Source organism: Phoxinus phoxinus (genome assembly GCF_949152265.1).
Source record: "Phoxinus phoxinus genome assembly, chromosome: 1".
NCBI classification, from domain to species: domain Eukaryota; kingdom Metazoa; phylum Chordata; class Actinopteri; order Cypriniformes; family Leuciscidae; genus Phoxinus; species Phoxinus phoxinus.
Window position 1 is genome coordinate 29,734,519 of NC_136876.1, and position 27,261 is coordinate 29,761,779.

A 27,261-nucleotide genomic window follows, 5' to 3' on the forward strand; every position below is an offset into this window, starting at 1 on the left:
ATTCGGGGGGACGAGTGAGCCTGGAGGAGCTGGTGGACTGATGGACCATGGAGGAACTGAAGGAGGTAGGAGCCAAGGGGACGGTGATGAACGGATGGGCTGAGGCGGAGTATTGGGCACGGAGGTTGGAGGCGAAGAACTAAGATCCACCGACCCATCTGGCAACACCGGACGAGAGGGCTCTGTGCTGGGCAGCGATGAGGGCTCTGTGCTGGGCAGCGATGAGGGCTCTGTGCTGGGCAGCGATGAGGGCTCTGTGCTGGGCAGCGATGAGGGCTCTGTGCTGGGCAGCGATGAGGGCTCTGTGCTGGGCAGCGATGAGGGCTCTGTGCTGGGCAGCGATGAGGGCTCTGTGCTGGGCAGCGATGAGGGCTCTGTGCTGGGCAGCGATGAGGGCTCTGTGCTGGGCAGCGATGAGGGCTCTGTGCTGGGCAGCGATGAGGGCTCTGTGCTGGGCAGCGATGAGGGCTCTGTGCTGGGCAGCGATGAGGGCTCTGTGCTGGGCAGCGATGAGGGCTCTGTGCTGGGCAGCGATGAGGGCTCTGTGCTGGGCAGCGATGAGGGCTCTGTGCTGGGCAGCGATGAGGGCTCTGTGCTGGGCAGCGATGAGGGCTCTGTGCTGGGCAGCGATGAGGGCTCTGTGCTGGGCAGCGATGAGGGCTCTGTGCTGGGCAGCGATGAGGGCTCTGTGCTGGGCAGCGATGAGGGCTCTGTGCTGGGCAGCGATGAGGGCTCTGTGCTGGGCAGCGATGAGGGCTCTGTGCTGGGCAGCGATGAGGGCTCTGTGCTGGGCAGCGATGAGGGCTCTGTGCTGGGCAGCGATGAGGGCTCTGTGCTGGGCAGCGATGAGGGCTCTGTGCTGGGCAGCGATGAGGGCTCTGTGCTGGGCAGCGATGAGGGCTCTGTGCTGGGCAGCGATGAGGGCTCTGTGCTGGGCAGCGATGAGGGCTCTGTGCTGGGCAGCGATGAGGGCTCTGTGCTGGGCAGCGATGAGGGCTCTGTGCTGGGCAGCGATGAGGGCTCTGTGCTGGGCAGCGATGAGGGCTCTGTGCTGGGCAGCGATGAGGGCTCTGTGCTGGGCAGCGATGAGGGCTCTGTGCTGGGCAGCGATGAGGGCTCTGTGCTGGGCAGCGATGAGGGCTCTGTGCTGGGCAGCGATGAGGGCTCTGTGCTGGGCAGCGATGAGGGCTCTGTGCTGGGCAGCGATGAGGGCTCTGTGCTGGGCAGCGATGAGGGCTCTGTGCTGGGCAGCGATGAGGGCTCTGTGCTGGGCAGCGATGAGGGCTCTGTGCTGGGCAGCGATGAGGGCTCTGTGCTGGGCAGCGATGAGGGCTCTGTGCTGGGCAGCGATGAGGGCTCTGTGCTGGGCAGCGATGAGGGCTCTGTGCTGGGCAGCGATGAGGGCTCTGTGCTGGGCAGCGATGAGGGCTCTGTGCTGGGCAGCGATGAGGGCTCTGTGCTGGGCAGCGATGAGGGCTCTGTGCTGGGCAGCGATGAGGGCTCTGTGCTGGGCAGCGATGAGGGCTCTGTGCTGGGCAGCGATGAGGGCTCTGTGCTGGGCAGCGATGAGGGCTCTGTGCTGGGCAGCGATGAGGGCTCTGTGCTGGGCAGCGATGAGGGCTCTGTGCTGGGCAGCGATGAGGGCTCTGTGCTGGGCAGCGATGAGGGCTCTGTGCTGGGCAGCGATGAGGGCTCTGTGCTGGGCAGCGATGAGGGCTCTGTGCTGGGCAGCGATGAGGGCTCTGTGCTGGGCAGCGATGAGGGCTCTGTGCTGGGCAGCGATGAGGGCTCTGTGCTGGGCAGCGATGAGGGCTCTGTGCCGGGCAGATCCAGTGATGAGGGCTCTGTGCCGGGCAGATCCAGTGATGAGGGCTTTGTGCTGGGCAGATCCAGCGATGAGGGCTTTGTGCTGGGCAGATCCAGCGAAGGAAAGGGTGGGCTGGGCGGGACCAGCGTCGAAGAGGGCTTACTGCTGGGCAGCGTTGAGGGCTCTGTGCTGGACGGGACCAGCGGCGAAGGAAGCTCTGGGCTGGACGGGACCAGCGGTGCAGGAAGCTCTGGGCTGGACGGGACCAGCGGTGCAGGAAGCTCTGGGCTGGACGGGACCAGCGGTGCAGGAAGCTCTGGGCTGGACGGGACCAGCGGTGCAGGAAGCTCTGGGCTGGACGGGACCAGCGGTGCAGGAAGCTCTGGGCTGGACGGGACCAGCGGTGCAGGAAGCTCTGGGCTGGACGGGACCAGCGGTGCAGGAAGCTCTGGGCTGGACGGGACCAGCGGTGCAGGAAGCTCTGGGCTGGACGGGACCAGCGGTGCAGAAGGCTTTGAGCTGGGCGGAACCAGCGGTGAAGAGGGCTCTTGACCTTGGCGAGACCGGCGAAGATGAAGGCGTCTCTGAACCGGGCGGGACCGGCGAAAATGAAGGCGTCTTTGAGCCGGACGATATTTGCGATGATGAAGGCGTTTCTGAGCCGGAGAATCCCGGGCTGGGCTGTTCGAACTAGAAGGACCTTGGGACCGGATCGGACTTGGGATCAAAATCGGACTCGGGCATTCCCAAAGTAAGGGAGGAACTATTATTCCTGTTAATTCAGGCACCCGACCGGGCTCTGGCAGTGGATCGGACACTGACACTGGATCGGGCTCGTGCACTGGATGATCGGGCTGCTCAGGCACTGGCTCAATTTGGAGAGAGGATCCACCAACCCAAAGAGCTCTGTCCAAGAATTCCACAAAAGGTAAATGAAAGTCCCGGAGCAAAAGTAGCTGGGTTCGAGTATCTTCCAGTCCACCCCAAAAACGCTGCTTCAAGTATTCCTCTTCCCAATAAACATCTTGGTGAAGATGAAGATATACTTCCACAAATTCTTCAATCGAACTCCCATTCTGATGAAAAAGGAACGTGTCCATAGAGTCTACCTCCATCTCGTTCTTTTGGGTCGGTCAATCTGTCACGTCTCAGGGTAGAAGAAGATGAAGTTCCAGATAAAGATTCAAATAGCAAAGGTTTATTTAATCCATGAAACATCAACATTAACATTGACCGATAACTGCAATGTGAACAAGGGAGAACTTAAATACACAGAAGATAATGAAGACTACAGGTGAAGGTGATAAACTAATTAACAATGCACAGGTGATGATAATTACTCAGGGAAGAGTGAGTGCAGGTGTGAAGACACGGGGGATGCTGGGAAATGTAGTGAGGCGTAAGATGAAGGTGGAATCCTGACAATTAGATCACTAAGCCATGATGACATATTAGGTGGATTGTGTGATTTCCACTCTAGGATAATTCTTCTTCTAGCTGGGGAAGTCACATGCCTCTCCATAGAGAGCTGTTTATGCCATCTAGTGGTTACACCATGGTTCTACGCTTTCTCTCCATACTCTCACCAGATGGTGCTAATCTGCTTCAAACTAAAAAAAATTGACGGCATAGACACTGTATATTAAACTAAAATACTGCATTAATAATAAAAAAAATTAAAAAACATATACATATATATATATATAATATATAAAGTTTTCAATGGCAAAAATATACCATAAATATTGCATAAATATTAATAAATTCAGTAAAATTCTCTCAAAATACAAAATTAAAAAGAAAAAATATTATTGAACAAAAATAAATTGCATTGATTTTACTGGGATGGAGGAAGTTTAATTTGGTGTCTGGTCACTTCTGACCGGGAGGGCCCAGGATGTGACTCCGAAACGAAGACTCCGTCTGTTAAATAAACCATGAAGCTCACATGCAGCTGCTGCCAACATAGAAGAGCTGATGAGAAGATCATGATTTGGTGCTTAGGTAAATGTAATTTGACTTCTCCTGATGACCCACAGACACACACACTCTACTTTTGTACAAAGAACAGAAGGAAGATTTGCATACAGCCATTTAGTTGTGCAAGATGTAAACAACAATGCTTTTCTTATTAAACTGATTTGATTTCATCATATTTGTCATTAGGTTTGGATGGACATTTATATCCCCTGAACACATTTTCTTTGCGTCTGCTTGCACAGAAAATCTAAATTACGTTGTTTGATTTTGTACCTGCACTGTAAAAAATGCCTGGTTAATGCCTCTATAGGCATGTACTTTGGTTGTAATCTATATTTGAAAGCTTTCTACGTCTCAGACAAAAAAAATTACTTAGTCTGACAATGTATACGTATAGCACAGACATTTTCATGATCGTAGGACAGAAAGCAGTGGAACAGGTCAATGTGGATACAGCTTTGTAACAAACTAGCACAAAGTAGAAATGCTTGTTATGATTAATTATGAATATGTGGATCAGTTAATCTGATTAACTTGATGTAGCTAAATTAATATTACAATCCATTAATCAGTTTGTCCAGCGAACACTTTTGATTATTCATTAATTCTAAGAAAATTTTATTTTTCATGGCCACAGAAAGATAATTCTTTCTTAACATGTACATTGCTTAATGTCACAGTCACCAGTCACCAGTCACCAGCCTAGTAGCTACCCGTCAGCACTACATTTACCAGCATCCCTCCTGGTCCCCACCTGCACTTAGTCAGCCATCACCACACCTGCTGCAAGTCATCACTAGTATACCGATTCCCTTCACCTGCACTCCTTCATCAACACACCCTATATATACCTGCTTCACCTCACATCAGGGTCTGATCTCATTAGTCCTGCACATCTTACCTGAATTTCTACCTGTAGTGTATATACATTCAACTGAGTTCGCCACTTTGATGTCCTGTCTTCAGTCTGCGGTTCATCAAGTCTTCGATATCCAGTTTGTATGCCGTCTCCTTCACGGTGAAGGCTTCAACATCTGCACAGAAACCAAACATCAGTCAACAGCCAGTTAAATCACCATCTACAATCTTCAGTCACCATCCACTCCCCATCGCCTGGTTCCCACTGTCATCTCCACTCTCTGCTTTAAATAAACGTTATGTTTTACATTTATTCACCTGTCTGTTCCATTCTGTTGTGAGACACTTTGAGCATGTAACAAGACCAGAAGTCGTTAAATTGACTTTGCAGCTTTAGCAGAGAATAAGAACTAAATATGTATTGTGCACAAGTTTTATTAACTAAATCACGAACACAACGAATCTACACAATCACTCATACAAGGGTAAAATGGTAAGTGAAAGAAACTGTAAACAGTGAATGAAACTATGAGATTCAATGAGACAAAAGATTCATTCAACTATGAAAAGAGCCATCAGCTTATTATTTTCAAAGCCTTGTAGAAGGGTGCACTGCTTATACTATTACTAAACCTCTGTTTAGTCAGTTAATACTTGCATTGCTGTTGAAGCAGCTTTGTAAAGTTCCTGATTTGACAATTCTGTGAGTTGATGGCATTGAAGTTGCAATTGATTTCATTTGTGTTGAATAAAGATATGATGAACTTGCACGGTTAGTTCAACTCCATCATGGTCGAGGAAGTTGCACATGGCGTGATGTGTTTCCGGTCCTACACACGCACAGTGACCTGGGGCCTCATTTATAAAACTGTGCGTAGGAACCTTACTAAAAGTGGCGTACGCAAAAAAAAAAAAAGATTTATAAAACTGTGCGTACGCACACCTGCACGCAATTTTCACTTTATAAATCACAACCTACCTGATAATTTGCGCACGCAAAAAAAAAATCATTTACCGCCCTTTCTCTGCTCACATTCAACCATATATAGACAATGCAAATTACCTCATTAGCCATGCATATATTAAAGGAGCAAGGAAATTTGTGTTTTCAGCGATCAGATTTAATCATTTACACCTTATCACATTAATCACATAATGAGTGATAGGCCTACATCCATTTAAGAATGGAAGTGAAAGAAATTAAATTTACGTACTTTCAGCATATAGTTCCTTTTATGTCTTTAAACTAAACATGCATGTATGTATCTTTAGGACCCATAATGGTGATTTAATGTTAAGTTGGCTTGAGAAAGCCAACTTACTGAAATCCTATGTAAACTTATTATTATTATTATTATTATTCTTCTTTTTCTTATTCTTCTGACCCAAAATTTTTCAACTGTAACTCCTAGAGCTTTAACTCTACAAACTCCAAACTCGGGTCAGACCTTCAGACTGTTCTGACTTGGGTGTGCTATATCTTTTCAAACTGATTTGACTTTCAGTTTTCTTAAAATATTTATTTATATTAAAAATCATAAAAATCCCATAGACTTACATTGCAGAGTGCTCAAATTGAGCCAAGACTACGGTGGGCCATTAGTGTACAAGCCAAAAACTCAAATCTAAACTCCCTGAAGCCCTAGACTCAATTAAACTACCATTCTAAATCTATCTATCTATCTATCTATCTATCTATCTATCTATCTATCTATCTATCTATCTATCTATCTATCTATCTATGTATCTATCTATCCATCCATCCATCCATCCATCCATCCATCCATCCATCCATCCATCCATCTATCTATCTATCTATCTATCTATCTATCTATCTATCTATCTATCTATCTATCTATCTATCTATCTATCTATCTTTCAAACTAACTTATCTTTCTTTCTTACTAATCTATCTATCTTTCAAACTAACTAACTAACTAACTAACTAACTAACTTATCTATCTTTCTTTCTTTCTTACTAATCTATCTATCTATCAAACTTTAACCTACTTTAAACATCAAACTACTTTAAACTTCTTCAAACTCTCTGGTCCGGCTTTCTCAAGCCAACTTAAAGTTTGTCTCAACAAACTTTTTTTCTAGTTTGTATTTTTTGTTGTAACCGGGACCTATGAGCAACTTGTAAATATTGAAATATGTCAAACTTAATTTTGCCATTTTGCAAAGGGTTAATTCCCTTTATCCGCAGTCAGTTCCTCAACTCACCATCAGTGTCGCCAAACTGTTTGTCTTCAAAATGTGCGTACGCATGGGTCAGAGTTTGCGGGGAGGTGCGCATATTTTCACAGCCAGTTTTTCTTTATAAATCCCACCTTTTGCGCAGGAACTGGCGTACGCATGTTTTCAGCCCCGTTTTGTGCGTACGCAAGCTTTATAAATGAGGCCCCTGGTCACACCTCAGGGTTGGCTTAAAATAGCGACGTTAAAGGGTAAGTTCGGTATTTTACACTTAAAGCCCTGTTTACAGATCGTATCTGATGAAATAGAACGTTTAAGATTAAAATTTGGGCACATGCTCCTGTCCCGAGAATTTTAGGGTTATTTCGCTTTTGTGGACCTATTTTGCCAAACGCGTCACACCCGTGATTCTTCCGTTGAGAGCTTGAATAATAGACACTCCAGCCCAGTTGGTGGCGATGATGCACCTTTGCCAATTGCAAGCAAACCGCTGGCATTTCATTGAATACACAGAAGAAGCAGAAGAAGAAGCGGCGGAGTAATACCGTACCTCACACAGCACATTCAATACAAGTCAATGAAACCTGTTGGAATGCATCTTTTTCAGCTTTTTTCATCTTTTTAGGGAGCATATCAGTGAACACCCCTGACCACTCGGTGAGTTTCACGTCTTTGTAAATGAAAGTTTAATGTGTTTTTAGGAAGGAATCTTCCAGTGCACATAGACAACCATTGTGGGGGTTCCATTGTGCACCATTGTGCACATAGTTCGCTCATTGTTGAGCGAAATAAACCTAAAATTCTCGGGACAGGAGCATGTGTCTAAATTTTAATGTTAACCGTTCTATTTCATCAGATACGATCTGTAAACAGGGCTTTAAGTGTAAAATACCGAACTTGTCCTTTAATGCTGACTTTATTTGACCCTATGAATCAACCGTAGTTTAAGCCAGGGTTGCCAGATCTGCAGTTTTTCTCTACATAAAACATTATTTGTTGCGCCTCCCGTCCAAAAATCGCAAAGAGCTTTGTGCTCTGTTACTTCTGATAAGAAACAAAGTCTCAGCTTTCAAATTCTGTTCATTTTATCACGAAATACAAACAATAAATGGCGTTTTGATGCTCTTAAATGTGACGTGACAGATCGCTGTAGCGCCTCAGTTCAAGCAGCAGCTCAGAGCACAAGTCTCTTCTCCCACTTCAATACAAGTTATACAGTATCTTGAAAAACATGCATGAATATCAGGAGGTATGTTGAAAGATACAGTACAACTTACCGAAATCTGTATCATGACTCATAATCACTCAATGTTTCAACCGCAGAAAGACATTATTACAGAAATTATTTTACAGTCATCAGGGTCACATTTGATTCTGATATTTGCTGAGAAGACTTCAAATAACCATTCCTTGATTGTAGCCTATGTCTTCCATTTATTGTTTGAGTGAGTATGTTACTAGATAGCTACTTTAACAAAATGTTTTTTTTTTTTTTAAGTTACCCATATGCTTTATTAGGCTACAGTTATAGTCTAAAGTCTAATGAAACTATGGGCCCTATTTTAACGATCTAAGCGCATGGTCTAAAGCGCACGGCGCAAGCGCACTTAAGTCGTGTCCGAATCCACTTTTGCTAGTTTAACAATGGGAAAAATGGTTGCCGCGCCCAGCCCATGGTCTAAAAGGGTTTTCCCTATTCTCTTAATGAGTAATGGGTGTGTTTTGGGCGTAACGTGCAAAAAAACAGTGTAATTTCCCATTCCCTTTAAAAGCTCTTTATTTTTAATATTTGACTAGTTTGCGTGCTGTTGCGTGTGTAATAATCCTGTGTGTGTAATAAGCAGAGTGTACACGCGTTGTGGACCCGCCTATAGACGCACATTACTAACGAGCTCTTTAAATAACCCAAAAAATACTGGGCCATTGACTTAGACCAGGTTTCAGTTGGTCAATGGCGCAGTTTATTTCAGTTGCCTCAAAATAGCAACACGCGAACAATGTTCCTGAACACACCTCTTTTTCAGATCAGCAGCCGGGCGCACAAATGGGTACAAATGCATTTGCTATTTAAATGACGTGGCGGAGGATGTGAAAATAACTGCGTCAGGCAGAAACTAGCAAAAAACACTTGTCGCACCTGGTGCTGCATTGCGCTGGGTGTTTGATCGGGCCCTATGCAAATTCACTTATTTTCTTAGAGGCAATAACCACACACAGGTGTTTCCTGAACACATCAGTAAGTGTGACTTTTTTATAGACACTCTCTTGTCTCATAGCTATGTTATTTCAATAATAATAAGTATTATTAATATTTAACTTGATACATGGTTTTATTAGTCTCACTAAAATTGTGCCTTGCTAGGAGATAGATAAAACACTTCTTTTTTTTCTTTTCTTTTTTTTTTACTAAATGTAGCTTTTCTTGTGTTCTGGTATTTATTCTATGCTGATATCTAAGGCCGTTCTGGTTTATTATATTTCTAGGGGTATCCTGGAATATACACTAAATGCCTCAAATTTGGTCACTGTACCAGCAGTAAATATATTCTTAGGTCATGTTATGTTCAGTAAGTAGAAAAGCACACATTTTTAGTACTTTACAGATACAAACATCAAGCGTAAATTAGGTTAATGGTTAATCAAGCTTAAACAAAAGTTTAGTGACTGATCCTCAAAACAGTCAGATAAGACTGCGTGGCAAGAGCGCCACTGCTTGGAAATACAACAGTAAATCTGTATCTTAAGTGAAGTCAACAGGAAAGGAAGTGGTTTTTGTATTGCTTTGACCCTGAACTCATTCACAGTGACTCTCTAGCACAGTAATACACAGCAGTGTCTTCAGTCTTGAGGCTGTTCATCTGTAGGTACAGTTGACTGCTGGAGTCATCTCTGGACACTGTGAACCTTCCCTGGACTGACTGGGAATAGTAGATATAAGAACTGGATGTGCTGATAGTTGCAACCCATTCCAGACCTTTACCGTGACCCTGTCTCACCACAGCAGCCCAGTAGTTGCTGAATGTAAATCCAGTGGCGGTGCAGACCAGCCGAAAAGATTCACCAGGTCTTTTTACCTCAGCCTGAGACTGAGTGAAGGTCTGACAATGGATATCTGTGGAAGAGAGAAAAAAAAAACTTAAGAGTCAGCAAAATGTAAACTTGCTAGAATATATGCATTCATAAATTATTATTTATGAATGTTACAGACCATGTAAAAAAAGAAATATCAGGATTGAACTGATTATTGTTGTCATTGCTAATTATTCTATACAGGAACCAAATACAGTCACACACTCCACTGGTACAAGGCAACTTATGGGAAATATGCATCACAGTTTTGCATAAACTCCTCCCCCAGTTTTTCATTGCTTGTCACTTTTAAGGAAAAAAATTTTTTTAAGCGATATATATATATATATATATATACACGTGACCTGCGAGAAACTGATCTTGTTTTTATGTCTTTAATATCACTGCTACCACCACTGCAAAGATATCCCAGCCATTCCAGTGCTTTCCCAGTGGGTTGTATTCAATTAATACAATAGTTTGATTCTGAAGTCCTGCAGGAGATGGAGAATGACTCTTGAGGTTTCACAAGATGGAGGTTGAGTGAGCTCGACACAGTAAACACCACCTGAAAACAACAATGGATTAATGTTTTATTATTAGTTGTGCCTCAAAACATTTTGTATGTCAAGACTTTAATTTAGTGCTTTAAATGAAGCATCAGTGAAACTCACATGATGCAGCTCATGATCATGATTTGGTGCTTAAGTAAATGTAATTTGACTTCTCCTGATGACCCACAGACACACACACTCCACTTTTGTACAAAGAGCAGAAGGAAGATTTGCATACAGCCATTTAGTTGTGCAAGATGTAAACAACAATGCTTTTCTTATTAAATTGATTTGATTTATTTATATTTGTCTTTAGATTTGGATGAAACATTTATATTTCCTCGAACACATTGTCTTTGCGTCTGCTTGCACAGAAAATCTGATATATATGTTGTTTGATAGTTGTACTGTACCTGCACTTACAACTGGTTACTGGTCTCAATAGGCAATTCATTTTGCTTTGGTTTTAATCTATATTTGAAAGATGTTGATGTTTACTCGGACTGAACATGTTCATAGTCTGACAATGTTGCCCTTTCAAAAAGAGTCTGTACAGAATGTTCTTATTTTAAAGTCTATGCAGAATTAATCATTACTGTATGTTTTATGCTACAGTTAGTTTTACCCTCAAATCCTGACTAAAACCCAACAGGATTGGGACTTTTCATTGTTTGCATCACTCCGCTTGTGTTATAGTTTTATATAGTTTTTTTCAGTCACATTCTGCAAGTTACACTTGAATTCCATCACAGAAATAGGTAAGAATAAACCTGTTATGCTATAATGCATGCTTTTGCACATATCAAATTGTGTCATATATAGTTTTACCACTTCTTGTGTACGGCTTTGCAGATTACAAACTACAAATTATAACACAAAGAACATGCACATGCATGCATGCAACGGCGAGCATGTAGGGCCAACACAGTGAATTTGATTGTGACAATCATTGCTCTAACCATGTTCTTAGTCTTTATGTGTGTCGGAACCTTCCATAATCTTTTATGGGCTTCCCTCAGCAATCTCTAAATATTTTGGCATGCACTTCTTTTTCCTCTGAAGTATATTTTGACAACATTGAATGGCTAAATCCCAAACCCCCAAATTCTTCTGATCGTAGGTCAGAAAGCAGTGGAACGGGTCAAAGTGGATACAGCTCTTATCAACCCAAAGGCAACATAAATAAACATAAATATACAGAGAACCTCATATAGCGCAGGGAGATGGAGAGGCTGAAGGCAAACATGCAGATGAGGTCCAATTAATCATGGAAATTCATTGAAATGTCACAATCAGTTTAGGTTGATTAGCAGTATTTACTTCTTTTTTTTTATTTTTAAGTATGATCTTCTCTAAAATTATTTTACAGTCATTAGTCAAGTCACCTTTATTTATATAGCGCTTTTACAGATTGTATCAAAGCCGCTTCACAGTGATAACATGAAAATAATACAACAGGTTTAAGAAAACTGCGTCATCATCCACCTGAAGTAAGGCAGATCAATAATATTGTTGAATATTAAATGTCCCCAACTAAGCAAGCCAAAAGCCAAGGCAACAGTGGCAAGGAACCAAAACTCCATCAGGTGACAGAATGGAGAAAAAAAAACTTGGGAGAACCCAGGCTCAGTCGGGGGCCAGTTCTCCTCTGGCCAACAAACAAACGTATGATTATGATTCAGGCAACAGGATTACAGCATTACAGGTCAGAAGTCAGATTGGATTAGAACATTCACAATATTTATCCAGTTCCATCTGGTTGGAGGTCGGAGTCATCACGCCGGTTTGGAGACGAGTTTGTTGAGGTGTCCATGAGGCCTTCACAGGGCCGATGAGGCTAGCACTTCAGGGATGCATTGTGGTCGTGTCCAGGCGCAGGTTCACCATCTGATCTGGATCCGGCCCGGATCCGGCTGACTTCAGTAAACCTCGGAATAAATGGAAAGACTAACATTAGCGTAGATGCCGTTATTCTTATGATGTAACGAGTACATCAGGTGTTATAGGAAGTGTCCCCGATTCCGGCTGACCTAATTTATGCAGCCTAATCAATCATCATGGTCACATAATTTGATTCTGATATAATTTGCTGAGAAGATTTAAAATAACTATTTCTTGATTGATTGTCTTCCATTTATGTTTGAGCGAGTATGTTACTAGATAGCTACTTTAACAAAACGTATGCTTTATTATAGTTATAGAGTTTTATGAAACTAGTCACAAGTCTTATGAAACACATGCAAATTATTATTCACTTATTTTCTTAGAGGCAATAACCAAGCACAGGTGTTTCCTGAGGGGGTACGCATCAGTAAATGTGACTTTTTTTATACCTCTTGTCTCCAAATAATTCTCTATTGTTTAAATAATAGTTGTTATTATTATTATTATTTAAAGTAATACATGTTTTTATAAGTCTTGCTAAAAATTTACAGAGATATGAACACACATTGTTTCTTTTTTTTTACTTACTAAATGTAGCCTTTTTGTACTTGGTATTTATGCTGATATCTAAGGCCTTTCTGATTCATTATGTCTAGGGGTATCCTGGAATAAACACTAAATGCCTTAAATTTGGTGTACCGGCAATAAATATTTAATGTCATGTTGTGTTCAGTAGAAAAGCTGTTCTCAGACAGAAATACAACACACACTTTTAGTACTTTACAGATACAAACATCAAGCGTGCACTATTAACATTACTGTGGAAAATGAGGTTAATGGTTAGTCAAGCTTTCATAATCATGAGCTTCATGAGAATGGATCAATAAATCAACAATTCAGTGATCAACGTATCAACAACTATATCTATTCTGTCTGAAGATTGCTTATTAGCCACTTTATATATCGATAAAAAGAGACTTCACTATCATGAAATAGTGTGTTAGAAGTGGAAAGAAAGATCTAGAGAATCTTTCTACTGAGAATCAGATTGTATTTCCCATGATTTGACTACATGTGAGAACAGTGCGCCCTCTTGTGAAATGTCCCAAGAATTCACTTGCAACACAATTTAATAGGAGGCAGGATTGTGTCAGTGTACTGAGCTTTTGGGTGGAAAGTAGTGAAAACTGAGATATGAATGAAATATTTCCTCATTTAAAAATACAAATCTCTATTTTAACTTTTACTAACAAATTTCAAAGGTTAGAACATAGACCAACATGTTTTGGACATTGAATACAATCTGGAACTGAAATTATTCATGTGGTGAGTGACAATGTTGTTTTTGAACAAGTTAGTAACTGCTATGTGTCACTGTGTCTATATCTGGCACAGAAATACACAGATGTGTCCTCAGTCTGCATATTCTGTCCTTGTAGAGTCACTGTGCGGCTGGAAGAGTCTCTGGGTCCGTGTACGTTTTGATAGTTTGTTTTTTCGTTTGAACCAAAAAACAAAATAACGAGAAAACACCTTATTTTCGTTTGTCGTTTGAAACCAAAAACAAAGAAACGGTCAAAAAAGAGCCGTTCTCCCGTTTTTGGTTTCTGAATCCAAAAACGAAAAACGACTAAACCAAATACAAATAACGGTCCGATTTTGGTTTTTGGAAATTCCTTTTTTCATAAGAAAGATAGGTTGGCCACGTGACCCGAAAATAATATAGCCTATCAAAATAAAAGCCAAAGATTTTAGAGCGGTCATAATATGCAGCACCAACGTTAGCTATACCAGAGTAACGTTGGAAGAAGAAAAAAATCAATAAATAAATAGGCTTATATAAACCTGCACCGAAAAAAATATGTTAGCAACAGTAGCCTAGTTTATTACAGTGGTTTAATATCGTGCCACGTACACGTCACCACGTTTAATGAGCGCATTGTTTGGTTCAATACAGTTGGTAATATATAGGTTAAGAACTTATTGTGTACGTGCAGAGTTGTTACTGTTAGCGCTATATTATATAATTAAATTAATATTTATTGTGGTTCCACCGTAAGGGTGGGAAAATAACAAAATATTCAGACGCCTACCGTAGGCTACGGTGACGCATTGCTGTCACATAAATATTGTTTTTTTTCCGCTCAATTATGTCATAATAACGAGATCTTATGTTGTTAAAACGACATCTTTTTCTCGTAATAACGAGATGCTATGACGTTAAAACGTAATATTTTCTTGGCCTTATAAGGACATGTGTAGTCATGTATAAAATAGGCTATGCCTTTATCCACATAAAACTGATCGCCTATCATGTCTTTATCATACATCTACGTTCAAAAAGCTGAAGAAATAGCAGCACCCAATAGACATTCATGTTAAAAGATCAAATTCTGTACACACCTTATTAATAGCAGATGAGCCCAGAATACGAACAATGGGCCTCATTCATGAAACATTCGTAAATATACGAGTAAATATGTGAGTGATTTGCGCGTAAAGAGACCTTCCCGAAAACTCTTCTCCTGATTCACAAATATTTCGTAAACGTCAGATGTGATAGTGAGACGTGTGTGTGTGTGTTGTGAATTCCAATCAGTCGTAAATGCGACGCGCGTGCACGCTCATTCTCAATTACCATAAATCCCGCCCATTAAATCCGACTGACAACTATATATGGGCATCATATTATGACACCAAACGAAGGATTTCAACATGTCTTCTTAAAAGCGAATGAAAAAGAACAATTTCTCAGATGCAGAATTTTATTATCAGAAGTTCATTAAAAACGCCACATTTTATTTTCAAGCGTAGCCTATAGTGGCGTATCAGGCCCTAAAAAAAGGAAGCTTGGCAGCATATTACAGATGCAGTTAATGGAGTTTCATCTGTTAATCGAACAGTCCCAGAAGTGAAAAGAAAATGGTTCGACATTAAGCGACTGCAAAAAACGAATTAGTTCACTTCGAAAAAATATAGCCCAGCCCTATTGAAAGCAATTAATTATTTTATTAAAGTGTACTGTTTGCTATTACTGGCTCTCATAATAAAAGTAAAAAGAAAAACCATATGTATTGCTATATATAATAATATTTTTTCAAAATGCTGTGTGTAAATGTACCCGATTAGGTGAATAAAAATGCAGCCTTATTAATGAGCAAAACGTTCGGAAGTTAAACGCACTATTTACACGTGGTTGGGAGCAGGTGTAGATTTCTTTCGTACCAACTAACATTTGGAAAATACGAACATTTTAATGAATCCGAAAATTTACGCCAGAACCACTTTACACACGATTTACACAAGAATTCGTTCGGCTCGTGTTTCATGAATGAGACCCATTGGGTCTCATTTATGAAACATTCGTAAATATACGAGTGAATATGTGAGTGATTTGCGCGTAAAGAGACCTTCCCGAAAACTTCTCCTGATTCACAAATACTTCGTAAACGTCAGATGTGAGAGTGAAACGTGTGTGTGTGTTAATGAATTCCAATCAGTCGTAAATGGGACGCGCGTGCACCCTCATTCTCAATTACCATAAATCCCGCCCATTAAATCCTACTGACAACCATATAGGGGCATCATATTATGACACCAAACGAAGGATTTCAACATGTCTTCTCAAAAGCGAATGAAAAAGAACAATTTCTCAGATGCAGAAATTGAAGTTTTATTATCAGAAGTTCATTCAAAACACCACATGTTATTTTCAAGCGTAGCTACAGGCGTATCAGGTCCTAAAAAAAGGAAGCTTGGCAGATATTACAGATGCAGTTAATGGAGTTTCATCTGTTAATCGAACAGTCCCAGAAGTGAAAAGAAAATGGTTTGACATGAAGCACGACTACAAAAAAAACGAATTAGTTCACTTCGAAAAAATATAGCCCAGCCCTATTGAAAGCAATTATTTGATTAAAGTGTTCCGTTTGCTATTACTGGCTCTCATAATAAAAGTAAAAATAAAAAACACATGTAGGCCTAATTACTATATATAATATTTTTTTCAAAATGCTGTGTGTGTACCCGATTAAGGTGAATTAAAATGCAGCCTTATTAATGAGCAAAACATTCGGATGTTAAACGCACTATTTACGCGTGGCTGGCAGCAGGTGTAGATTTCTTTCGTACCAACTAACATTTGGAAAATACGAACATTTTAATGAATCCGAAAATTTACGCCAGAACCACTTTACACACGATATACACAAAAATTAGTTCTGCTCATGTTTCATAAATGAGACCCATTGCGTTTAATTGCACATTAGGCTAAGCGTTTACCTCCCAAAGAAAATCCTTATAATAAAGAAAAAGCTTGGCTTGGCTACTTCAGTGATAAATATCTAATGCTGTACACACCTTATTAATAAACTATCCTACAGAAAAGCAGACGAGCCCAGAATATGAACGCAATGCATTTAATTAGCCTACACATTAAGCGTTTAGAAACCCTTTATTATACAGAAAATAAAGGTGGAGCGCGCACTGCATGACATGGAGGCGCCGGTGCCATCACTCGCATTTTCCTATCAACAGTGGAAACAACTTAAAATACTCCATAATTTCTGCTCATACAGAAAATAATAATACATCAGTCGTAACTACTTTTATTTGTGTAAACTCACAAGAACAAGAAAACGTTGTGCTTTTGTAAAATAAAATAAAACGAACAGGGCGCGCTTTCATGATCTTTGAATTAGAGCGTGTCTCAAAAATGAACTGAAAAACAGTGTATAGACAAGCCTCACAGACATGAGAAATATAGCTATCTATATTTAAAGCTTATAAAAAAATGTCCACCAACGAAAAAAATCCAATCGAAAGCAAATAGGCAACATGGTAGGCTACCATCTGATTATAGGCTAATCCTGTCCGTTTGAAAGGCGCATGCTAAATTACAGCGGAGATGTATGGAGATATGTTTGCAGGCAGCCTACACTGATTTAGAAAAGACTAGTTCATTAATAACCAATTAAAATGCTTCGTTATTTTTTCAGACACATTTATTATCATTAGCCTACTTTTGCCGGTGCTTTGTGGCAAGTTTTATGCATGCGCTTGAGCGCGGAATATAGGCTATAGCCTACATGCACCCAGGATTGAATAAACGCGCGATTAGTCCTAATTGCTTAAATTAATGACTAGAAAAATCTTTAGTCTATCTATGGCAACTCTAATCAATAGCCTACATTTAATATTTGACATTAAGTAGTCAGCTCTTTACATTAAATTAGTTGAGTAAGCATAATTAGTGAACTAATAAAATAATAAAATAAAGTTTAAATTAAGATACTAACCATATATAACATTGCTTATTCCACCACACAAAGGACTGTTTATAAGGTGACCGTTATAGCCTATGTGAAGATTGTAGGCTGTATCTTGAAGATTATTGTATTGTATCTTCTGTTATAAAGACGAAGATTTACATTTCGTTAATTTAACAAAATAAGAACACAATGTTGTAGAAAATAAACAACTTAGGCTATGTTTTGTTAGATGTGTTTTGTTTAATTATATTGTAATATAGCCTATTAACAAAAACAAATTATATATAAAAAAACGTATAGGCTAGGCCTATATAAATATATTTAAAAAAAAAAGGGCGTCATTGATTAATTTTGCCTGATTGGGGGCTGCTACTATTTGATTTTAAAGCTTTTTGAACGTAGGCCTAGATGTAGGCTATGATAAAGACACGATCAGTTTTATGTGGATAAATCATAGGAGATAAATGCATATTTTGTATGACTACACATGTCCTTAGGGGAAAAAATTATATTTATGTGACAGCAATGCGTCACCGTAGCCTAGTAGGCGTCTGAATATTATATTTTGTTATTTTCCCACCCTTACTGCACCCACACACCGGACGCGAATAGCGCGTCAGGCGCGAGTGATTTCAATGTTAAAGGCCATCTTGCAGGGTTTTTTTTTCTTCAAAATTAATATATAACCTTGTATGAAAATACCATATGAAAAGTAAATGCAGGATTTAAAATCGTTTTGCAAGACATAAGGGCACAAATTTAGTAGAAAACGTGACCGTTTCCTTGACCGTATTGAAAAACCGTTTTTTTTTCAGTCTAATCCTGACCTGTCTACTCTCTTGGCTTCATATCAGGCTCATAATTATATGGCTGAGGTCCATCATACGAGTAAACATTTAGGCTAGAATTTCCTCAGCGTCCGATCTGTCATTGCGATCCATTGCTTTCCTATTGTTTACTTTGACCGCTCTGCCTCATGTTACGTCACTTCCGGTTTGGCGGTTTTCAAACGCGGAAGTAAAATTTTCTCACAAAAACGACTCCAGAAGCCTAAATAGCGTTTTATAAGTATATGTTCATATTTAAATATAGTTCCTACATTATTTTTCTATACATTGGCTCACTGGGTACTCTAACCTGCAACATAGCCTTTAAGTCAATGCAAAGACGCGTTACGCCGGTTTCACACTGCATGCGCTAGAAGAGCGTCAGCAGCGCATAAGCAGTGCGTACAGTGAGCGGAAGCAGGACACGCGCGTTTTGCTTCCACACTGGCAGCGTTTGACACGCGAAACTGAACCGCGGCGTGTGTAGCTACAGACAGAGTAACCTACTCTATAATGGGTAATTTAATAAATTTGTTGTTTCTTGGAGAAAGGTTTTCTTCATTTAAACTTGTAAAAAAAAAACTTAAAAACTTACCATCTGCACCAAGAGCCACTGCAACTTCCTCCCATGCCTTTTCCTTTGCCTGTGAGTCTTTATAAAGTATGTTTCTTGCATCATAAATAATTGAACGTTTCTCAACCTCCACAATGAGACGAGTGTCGTCCATAGTTATATTTTCAGGTGCACTCGACCACGCCTGACACCATGTGCTTTTATTTGATTGTCAACATGACATCCTTATGGCAATATATATATATATATATATATATATATATATATATATATATATATATATATAGAATATGTGTGTATGTATGTGTGTGTGTGTGTGTATATACATACATATATTAAATTAATCTGTAAACTGTCAGTAACATCGATTAAACTTGTTTTTGTAGTTTGGTCAACAATTTTGTTTTGGACATTTAATTTTAAATTGATGAAGGTAATTTGATTGACTGTTTAAAACACAAGAGATCTCATCAATGTGCTTTTTGGGTGAAACTGTTGTGTGTTTTGGCCATGGAAAATGCATGGTCACTTTAATTCAGCGTAAGCGGCGCGTTAAAAATAGACTGGGCGCCGAAACTATCGCGGCACTGCTGTTCCTGCTCTGCTCCTGCTACGCGCTGCCGCGCCGCTTCTGCGTGCGGTGTGAAAGCACTCATTGAATAACATGGACGCCGAAAAAAATACGCGCAGCTCACGCGCCGCTGACGCTTGCGGTGTGAAACCGGCGTTAACATTGAAATGACTCGCGCCTGACGCGCTATTCGCGTCCGGTGTGAACGCACCATTACGGTGGAAACCACAATAAATATTAATTTAATTATATAATATAGCGCTGACAGTAACAACTCTGCACGTAGGCCTACACAATAGTTCTTAACCTATATATTACCAACTGTATTGAACCAAACAATGCGCTCATTAAACGTGGTGACGTGTACGTGTATAGGCACGATATTAAACCACTGTAATAAACTACTGTTGCTAACATATTTTTTTTCTGTTCAGGTTTATATAAGCCTATTTATTTATTGATTTTTTCTTCTTCCAACGTTACTCTGGTATATAGCTAACGTTGGTGCTGCATATTATGACCGCTCTAAAATCTTTGGCTTTTATTTTGATATTTACTATTATTTTCGGGTCACGTGGCCAACCTATATTTCTTTTAAGGCGATCTTCAAACGGAGAAATGAAAAAAGGAATTTCCAAAAACCAAAATCGGACCGTTATTTGTATTTGGTTTAGTCGTTTTTCGTTTTTGGATTCAGAAACCAAAAACGGGAGAACGGCTCTTTTTTGACCGTTTCTTTGTTTTTGGTTTCAAACGACAAACGAAAATAAGGTGGTTTCTCGTTATTTTGTTTTTTGGTTCAAACGAAAAAACAAACTATCAAAACGTACACGGACCTCTCTGGTAACTTGAAATCTACTTTTCAGTTTATCACTGTAATATGTGTTACCGCTACCCAGTGTTTTGGGTCCGTGTACGTTTTGATAGTTTGTTTTTTCGTTTGAACCAAAAAACTAAATAACGAGAAAACACCTTATTTTCGTTTGTCGTTTGAAACCAAAAACAAAGAAACGGTCAAAAAAGAGCCGTTCTCCCGTTTTTGGTTTCTAAATCCAAAAACGAAAAACGACTAAACCAAATACAAATAACGGTCCGATTAATCATTAACCATAATCATTTCTCCGTTTGAATATCGCCTTAAAAGAAAGATAGGTTGGCCACGTGACCCGAAAATAATAGTAAATATAGCCTATCAAAATAAAAGACAAAGCTTTTAGAGCGGTCATAATATGCAGCACCAACGTTATATACCAGAGTAACGTAGGAAAAAGAAGAAGAAAAAAAAGGGCTTATATAAACCTGCACCGAAAAAAATATGTTAGCAACAGTATTACAGTAGTTTAATATCGTGCCTACACGTACACATCACCACGTTTAATGAGCGCATTGTTTGGTTCAATACAGTTGGTAATATAGGTTAAGAACTTATTGTGTAGCCTACGTGCAGAGTTAATACTGTTATGTTATATAACACAACGTTTTCTTGTTCTTGTGAGTTTACACAAATAAAAGTAGTTACGACTGATGTATTATTCTTTTCTGTATGACCAGAAATTATGGAGTATTTTAAGTTGTTTCCACTGTTGATAGGAAAATGCGAGTGATGGCACCGGCGCCTCCATGTCATGCAGTGCGCGCTCCACCTTTATTTTCTTTATAATAAAGGGTTTCTAAACGCTTAATGTGTAATTAAATGCATTGTGTTCATATTCTGGGCTCGTCTGCTTTTCTGTAGGATAGTTTATTAATAAGGTGTGTACAGCATTAGATATGTATCACTGAAGTAGCCAAGCCAAGCTTTTTCTTTATTATAAGGATTTTCTTTGGGAGGTACGCTTTATGTGCAATTAAACGCAATGTTCGTATTCTGGGCTCATCTGCTATTAATAAGGTGTGTACATAATTTGATCTTTTAACATGAATGTCTATTGGGTGCTGCTATTTCTTCAGCTTTTTGAACGTAGATGTATGATAAAGACATGATTGGCTATCAGTTTTATGTGGATAAAGGCATATTTTATACATGAATACACATGTCCTTATAAGGCCAAGAAAATATGACGTTTGAACGACATAGCATCTCGTTATTACGAGAAAAAGATGTCGTTTTAACAACATAAGATCTCGTTATTATGACATAATTGAGCGGAAAAAAAACTATATTTATGTGACAGCAATGCGTCACCGTAGCCTACGGTAGGCGTCTGAATATTTTGTTATTTTCCCACCCTTACGGTGGACACCACAATAAATATTAATTTAATTATATAATATAGCGCTAACAGTAACAACTCTGCACGTACACAAAAAGTTCTTAACCTATATTACCAACTGTATTGAACCAAACAATGCGCTCATTAAAAGTGGTGATGTGTACGTGTATAGGCACGATATTAAACCACTGTAATAAACTACTGTTGCTAACATATTTTTTTCGGTGCAGGTTTAGCTATATAAGTCTATTTATTTATTGATTTTTTTTTCTTCTTCCAACGTTATTTGGTATATAACGTTGGTGCTGCATATTATGACCGCTCTAAAAGCTTTGTCTTTTATTTTGATAGGCTATACTATTATTTTCGGGTCACGTGGCCAACCATCTTTCTTTTAAGGCGATCTTCAAACGGAGAAATGAAAAAAGGAATTTCCAAAAACCAAAATCGGACCGTTATTTGTATTTGGTTTAGTCGTTTTTCGTTTTTGGATTTAGAAACCAAAAACGGGAGAACGGCTCTTTTTTGACCGTTTCTTTGTTTTTGGTTTCAAACGACAAACGAAAATAAGGTGTTTTCTCGTTATTTAGTTTTTTGGTTCAAACGAAAAAACAAACTATCAAAACGTACACGGACCGTTTTGTATGAACGCGTTCATATTTTCGCCGAACGCTGAACTGAACGAATCACTTTTCATACAATGAACGTGAACGAGAGCGGCGCTCACGGGGATCTCTGGATAATCCGTAATTCGTTTGTAATTATAAAACGAAAATACCGTTTTTCTGTTTTTTGTTTCAAAACGAGAAACCAAATAACCGTTTTTGGTGTCAGAATCAAAAAACGAAAAACCAATTAAAAACGGGCCGTTTTTCGGTCCGTGTATCATCCGATCATTTCATTTCCTATTTGGAATGGAATAACGAGAAATGAAAAAACAGCTTGTTTATTCGTTTTTTTGTTTAGTTTAAAAAACGAAAAATTTGATTTTGGCTCGAATTTTCATTTTTCGTTTGTGGTTCACAAATCGGTTTATGGGTTCGATATTTCGTCCGCGCATGTGGGCGGCGCTGAAACGCCCCTTTCATCTGATTGGTCAAACCGCTCCGCCTTCAGTACAAGCTTTTCTTTCTGTCGGCAGAATAAGAGTCAGTACGAGTGCGGCACTAACATTATTGCACTTTGATAAAATAATGTCTGAAACCACCACTCACTTTTAAGTTGCACAATATTTGAAGCAGAAGTATGTTCCAGCGACCCCATTAATGTGAGCTACAGTAGGCTATGACAGATTATTTTAGCATGATGTATTTCTCATTGATAGTGCAAATAGTTCCTTCTCTTTGGATAAAAGGGAAGTGGAAATAAAAATCAACTAAAGCCTGAACTGTACCATATATGTCCTTAACATTAGATGTCCGTAGATGGCCTAACTGTTAGCTACGTTAGAGTTAGGGGATAACACAGTGTGTACAGTATAAAATCATTATGGTTCCCATAAAACATGAAAACCCAATGGGAATATATCCTTGTTGTGTAAAACATCTGTTCATAATCCGTAATTATACAATTTCAATAGGCTACGAATAGCACCGGGATCGAGGCGTCTGGAATAACTGCAATGATCAATCCGCATTTTTAAGACAGCTAATTTTATAGGCTAATATTCAGAATGTCCTCGTATAATGCCAACGACCGCTTCCTTTGAGAAATATAGCAGACCACCTTTTTTAAACTGTTATTTAAGATTATTTGTGCATAAATGTTTGTGCATAAATGTCCAGACAGACAGACAGACAGACGGACATAATTTTAAATGTGTTAGGCCTATATAAATTTAGGCACAAGTATTACAAACTACAATAGCCTAAACAGAACATGGCAAGCCATGGCAACTTGTAGGCTATAGCCTACTTAAAAGGAAAACAAATTTGCTGAGTAAAAACAGAGCTTGTGTTGTTGAATCATATTTTTTCTAGTATATCTTAAAATATAGAGCTCATGACAAATAAAAGTTCCAGATGGACAAATTAAAACGCAAAAAAACAGTGTGAATAACAACATCTTAGAGTGGCAAACTTTGAAGTAGGGTTCAAGTTTTAATTAGTTGTACAGCTTGAAGTGTAAAGCTTGTTTTCATACACAGATATGGCCTATTTATGAATGAAATTCATGCATTTATTTGTCATTTAAACTGATGCAAACAGGAAAAGAGAGTAGAAAAGACGTATTATCCTGTCGCCCCCTCTAGTGGAGAGCATGAACTATTACGGCCTTCATTGCTCAGATAATGCAAGTTTGAACAGGAGAGAGGCCGCACTATGCATAAATTATATTTTTATTTGCACAAACGCGTTTCGGCGCGTGCCTTCTTCAGTGTGCCCACTATTCAGGCCAGCACTCTTATAGTTTATTTTAATCACTGAGTGAAGCCCGCTCCTATCTCCATTTACTCAGATAATGCAAGTCAATGGATTTTTTGGGAAAGTATGTCTGACCAGTTATAAACATAGACAGGATATAAAGGGTTATAAATGATATAAGCGAGTCAGACCAGTCTGGAGGTCTGAGCTGAGTTTGGTGAAGCATTAAAGAGAAGCACAAGGCGGAGTCAATTTCTCATAATAAATAATAATAATGTTTAAAATATGCTGCATGGCTTTCTCAAGTCAACATAATGAAGACAACTCAGAAAAACATTGACCAATTCAGAATGTAATAAAATCGTATTAGTTTATAATAAAACTAATAACATTTTAAAGGTATGATGTGCTCTTCAACTGACATGATTTTAATGAATCCCAAACCCTGCTAATTTTGACAGTATTAACGTTCACTGATTTTAGCTTCTCTCTTTTCTTTCTCTTTATTTTCATGTGAACTGAGTAGGCTACACATGCTTACATTCATAAATATAAACTTTATTTCTATTCAATTTTCAAAATTACTAAATTAGTAGGGTGGTAAATGTTACACACTATAATTGTGTTACATATAATAGTAGCCTACAGTTCAGCCTATTATTGGTTTTTATTTCCACTTCCCTTTTATCCAAAGAGAAGGAACTATTTGCACTATCAATGAGAAATACATCATGCTAAAATAATCTGTCATAGCCTACTGTAGCTCACATTAATGGGGTCGCTGGAACATACTTCTGCTTCAAATATTGTGCAACTTAAAAGTGAGTGGTGGTTTCAGACATTATTTTATCAAAGTGCAATAATGTTAGTGCCGCACTCGTACGGTCCGTGTAGGTCCGTGTACGTTTTGATAGTTTGTTTTTTCGTTTGAACCAAAAAACTAAATAACGAGAAAACAATAGGTTACTGTCGTAACCCCGGTTCTCTGAAACATCGAGTGGAGAGATCCACCTATGGGAAGGGCATCCGTACCTGACCTCTGCAGAAGCATCCAATTGCACCAAGTCTGGCTAGACAGACAGAAGCGCGCAGCCAATGCCAGGTAAGGCCCCGCCCCCTTACCTAGTGGCATATAACGCCTGCAAGCGCTGCTATTCTCCAGTAAGTATATTCGCTTCTCGTGCGGCAAGCGGGGCAAAGCTGGTGGATCTCTCCACTCGATGTTTCAGAGAACCGGGGTTACGACAGTAACCTATTGTTCTCTTTCATCATCTCGTGTTCGAGATCCACCTATGGGAGAGACATGGACAGCTCCCCGATTGCCCAATACACTCACAGTGAGGTTCTGAAAGCCAGAGAAGGACGGTCGCCCCAGGGGGGCGGTGCCAGACACGTCCCATAATCATGAACCTGCAATCCTGACGCACACACATAACTGCTGTGCACATGCAGGACATGAAACATGTATGTGGTAATAACCCCAGCAACACCAATGTGCATATATACACCCAGGAAGGATTGGAAATACGTGCTTGGTGAGAGGAATGTGCATGGCCAGCCGGCCCATTCACTCCTTATTCGTTACTTCCAACGGGGTTACAGGGAAGGGCTAAGAAGACCCCACCCCTAAAACCGAATGTGCTACCGAAATTCTGGTGACATCCAGCCGGTAGTAACGCACAAAGGTATGAGGAGAAGCCCAACTGGCAGCGGAGCAGATGTCCTGCAGTGACACTCCCCTAAACAAAGCCCAAGAGGCGGCTAAGCCCCTTGTGGAATGAGCTCTGATGCCCCCTGGGGGCTGCACTCCTTTTGATTCATAAGCCACAGCTATAGCATTCACAAGCCAATGTGAGAGGCGTTGCTTAGATATGGGACTCCCCTTGTGAGGGGGCGCCCATGAAATAAAGAGCTGGTCGCTCTTCCGGAACGCACTGGTCCTGGTCATATATGTCTGTAAAGCACGGACAGGACACAGAGCATTTAGCCTCTGATCCTCCGGGGAGGAAAACGGTGGAGGGTGAAAAGCGGAGAGCTCCAACACCTCCGAAGTGAACGCAGGGAAGCACTTCGGCATGAAGGCCGGATTAGGCTTAAGGGAAACCTTATCTCCACTAAGAGAGAATTTAGTGCACGAGGGATGAACCGAGAGTGCATGTAGCTCACTGACACGTTTAGCTGATGCCAAGGCCAAGAGCAAAGCTGTCTTGAAGGACAGCAGCTTAAGGGAAATACTTCCCAGAGGCTCAAAAGGATGTTGAGACAGAGCCTCCAGCACCATGGAGAGGTCCCACTCAGGAACAGTTCTCCTGACGACTGGCAAAGAGCGACGGGCACCCTTCATAAATCTGCGGATTAGAGGATGCTGCCCGACTGTTGAGCCCTCAAAGCCCACATGACAGGCCGAAATCGCAGCCAGGTAGACCTTAATGGTGGAAAAAGACCTCCCTTTTTCCATGAGGTCTTGAAGGAAACACAAAATATCAGGAACTGAGCACTGATAAGATGTGAGACCACGCCCATCACACCACCCTTCGAACACTTGCCACTTACAGCCATATAAGGACCGTGTAGAAACGGCTCTGGCATTCTGTATAGTGGCAATCACACGCGGCGAAAGCCCCAGTGCGCTTAGGTTCGTCCTCTCACGGGCCAGGCCCAGAGAGCCACCCTGTCCGGGTGTGGGTGGTAAATCTCCCCGTTCGCTTGGGACAATAGGTCCGTGCGTGGGGGGAGGCGCCACGGCTCGGCATATAACAGAGGGATTATCTCCGCCAGCCACGGTGCCTTGGGCCACCTGGGTGCTATCAGAATGAGAGACAGGCTCTGCTCTCTCACCCTGGCCAGTGTTGGAATTATCAAGCACAGGGGAGGAAAAGCATACAGCAGCACTCTGGGCCATGGGTGGGCCAGTGCATCTACCCCGAGGGGTGCGTCCACGTCCTTTAGCGAGAAGAACATAGGACAATGGTAGTTTTCGCGCGAGGCGAATAGATCTACGGTTGCCTGTCCGAATCTCATCCATAACATATCCACTATCTGGGGGTGAAGGCGCCAATCTCCGTAGATTGGATTTCCCCTTGATAGAAGAT

At 40.5% G+C, this 27,261-nt stretch overlaps 1 protein-coding gene across 20 annotated transcripts in view; it reads right to left on the reverse strand.

Moving 5' to 3' along the window:
* The window catches only part of ighd (immunoglobulin heavy constant delta), a 353,545-nt gene that overhangs the window by 85,900 nt on the left and 240,384 nt on the right, over window positions 1-27,261 (reverse strand). Inside the window, exons 1-2 of one of the 20 annotated variants that reach the window (XM_079618569.1) lie at window positions 10,053-10,132; window positions 9,653-9,956 (exon numbers count right to left, since the gene is read on the reverse strand). The exons of 18 other annotated variants lie outside the window; for them this stretch is intronic. In XM_079618569.1, the coding sequence (XP_079474695.1) occupies window positions 9,653-9,956; window positions 10,053-10,098 (350 nt within the window). In that variant the 5' untranslated portion in view covers window positions 10,099-10,132. Of the gene's footprint in view, window positions 1-9,652; window positions 9,957-10,052; window positions 10,133-27,261 lie in introns of those variants that run through there. One more of the 20 variants, XM_079618572.1, reaches the window with a different exon arrangement.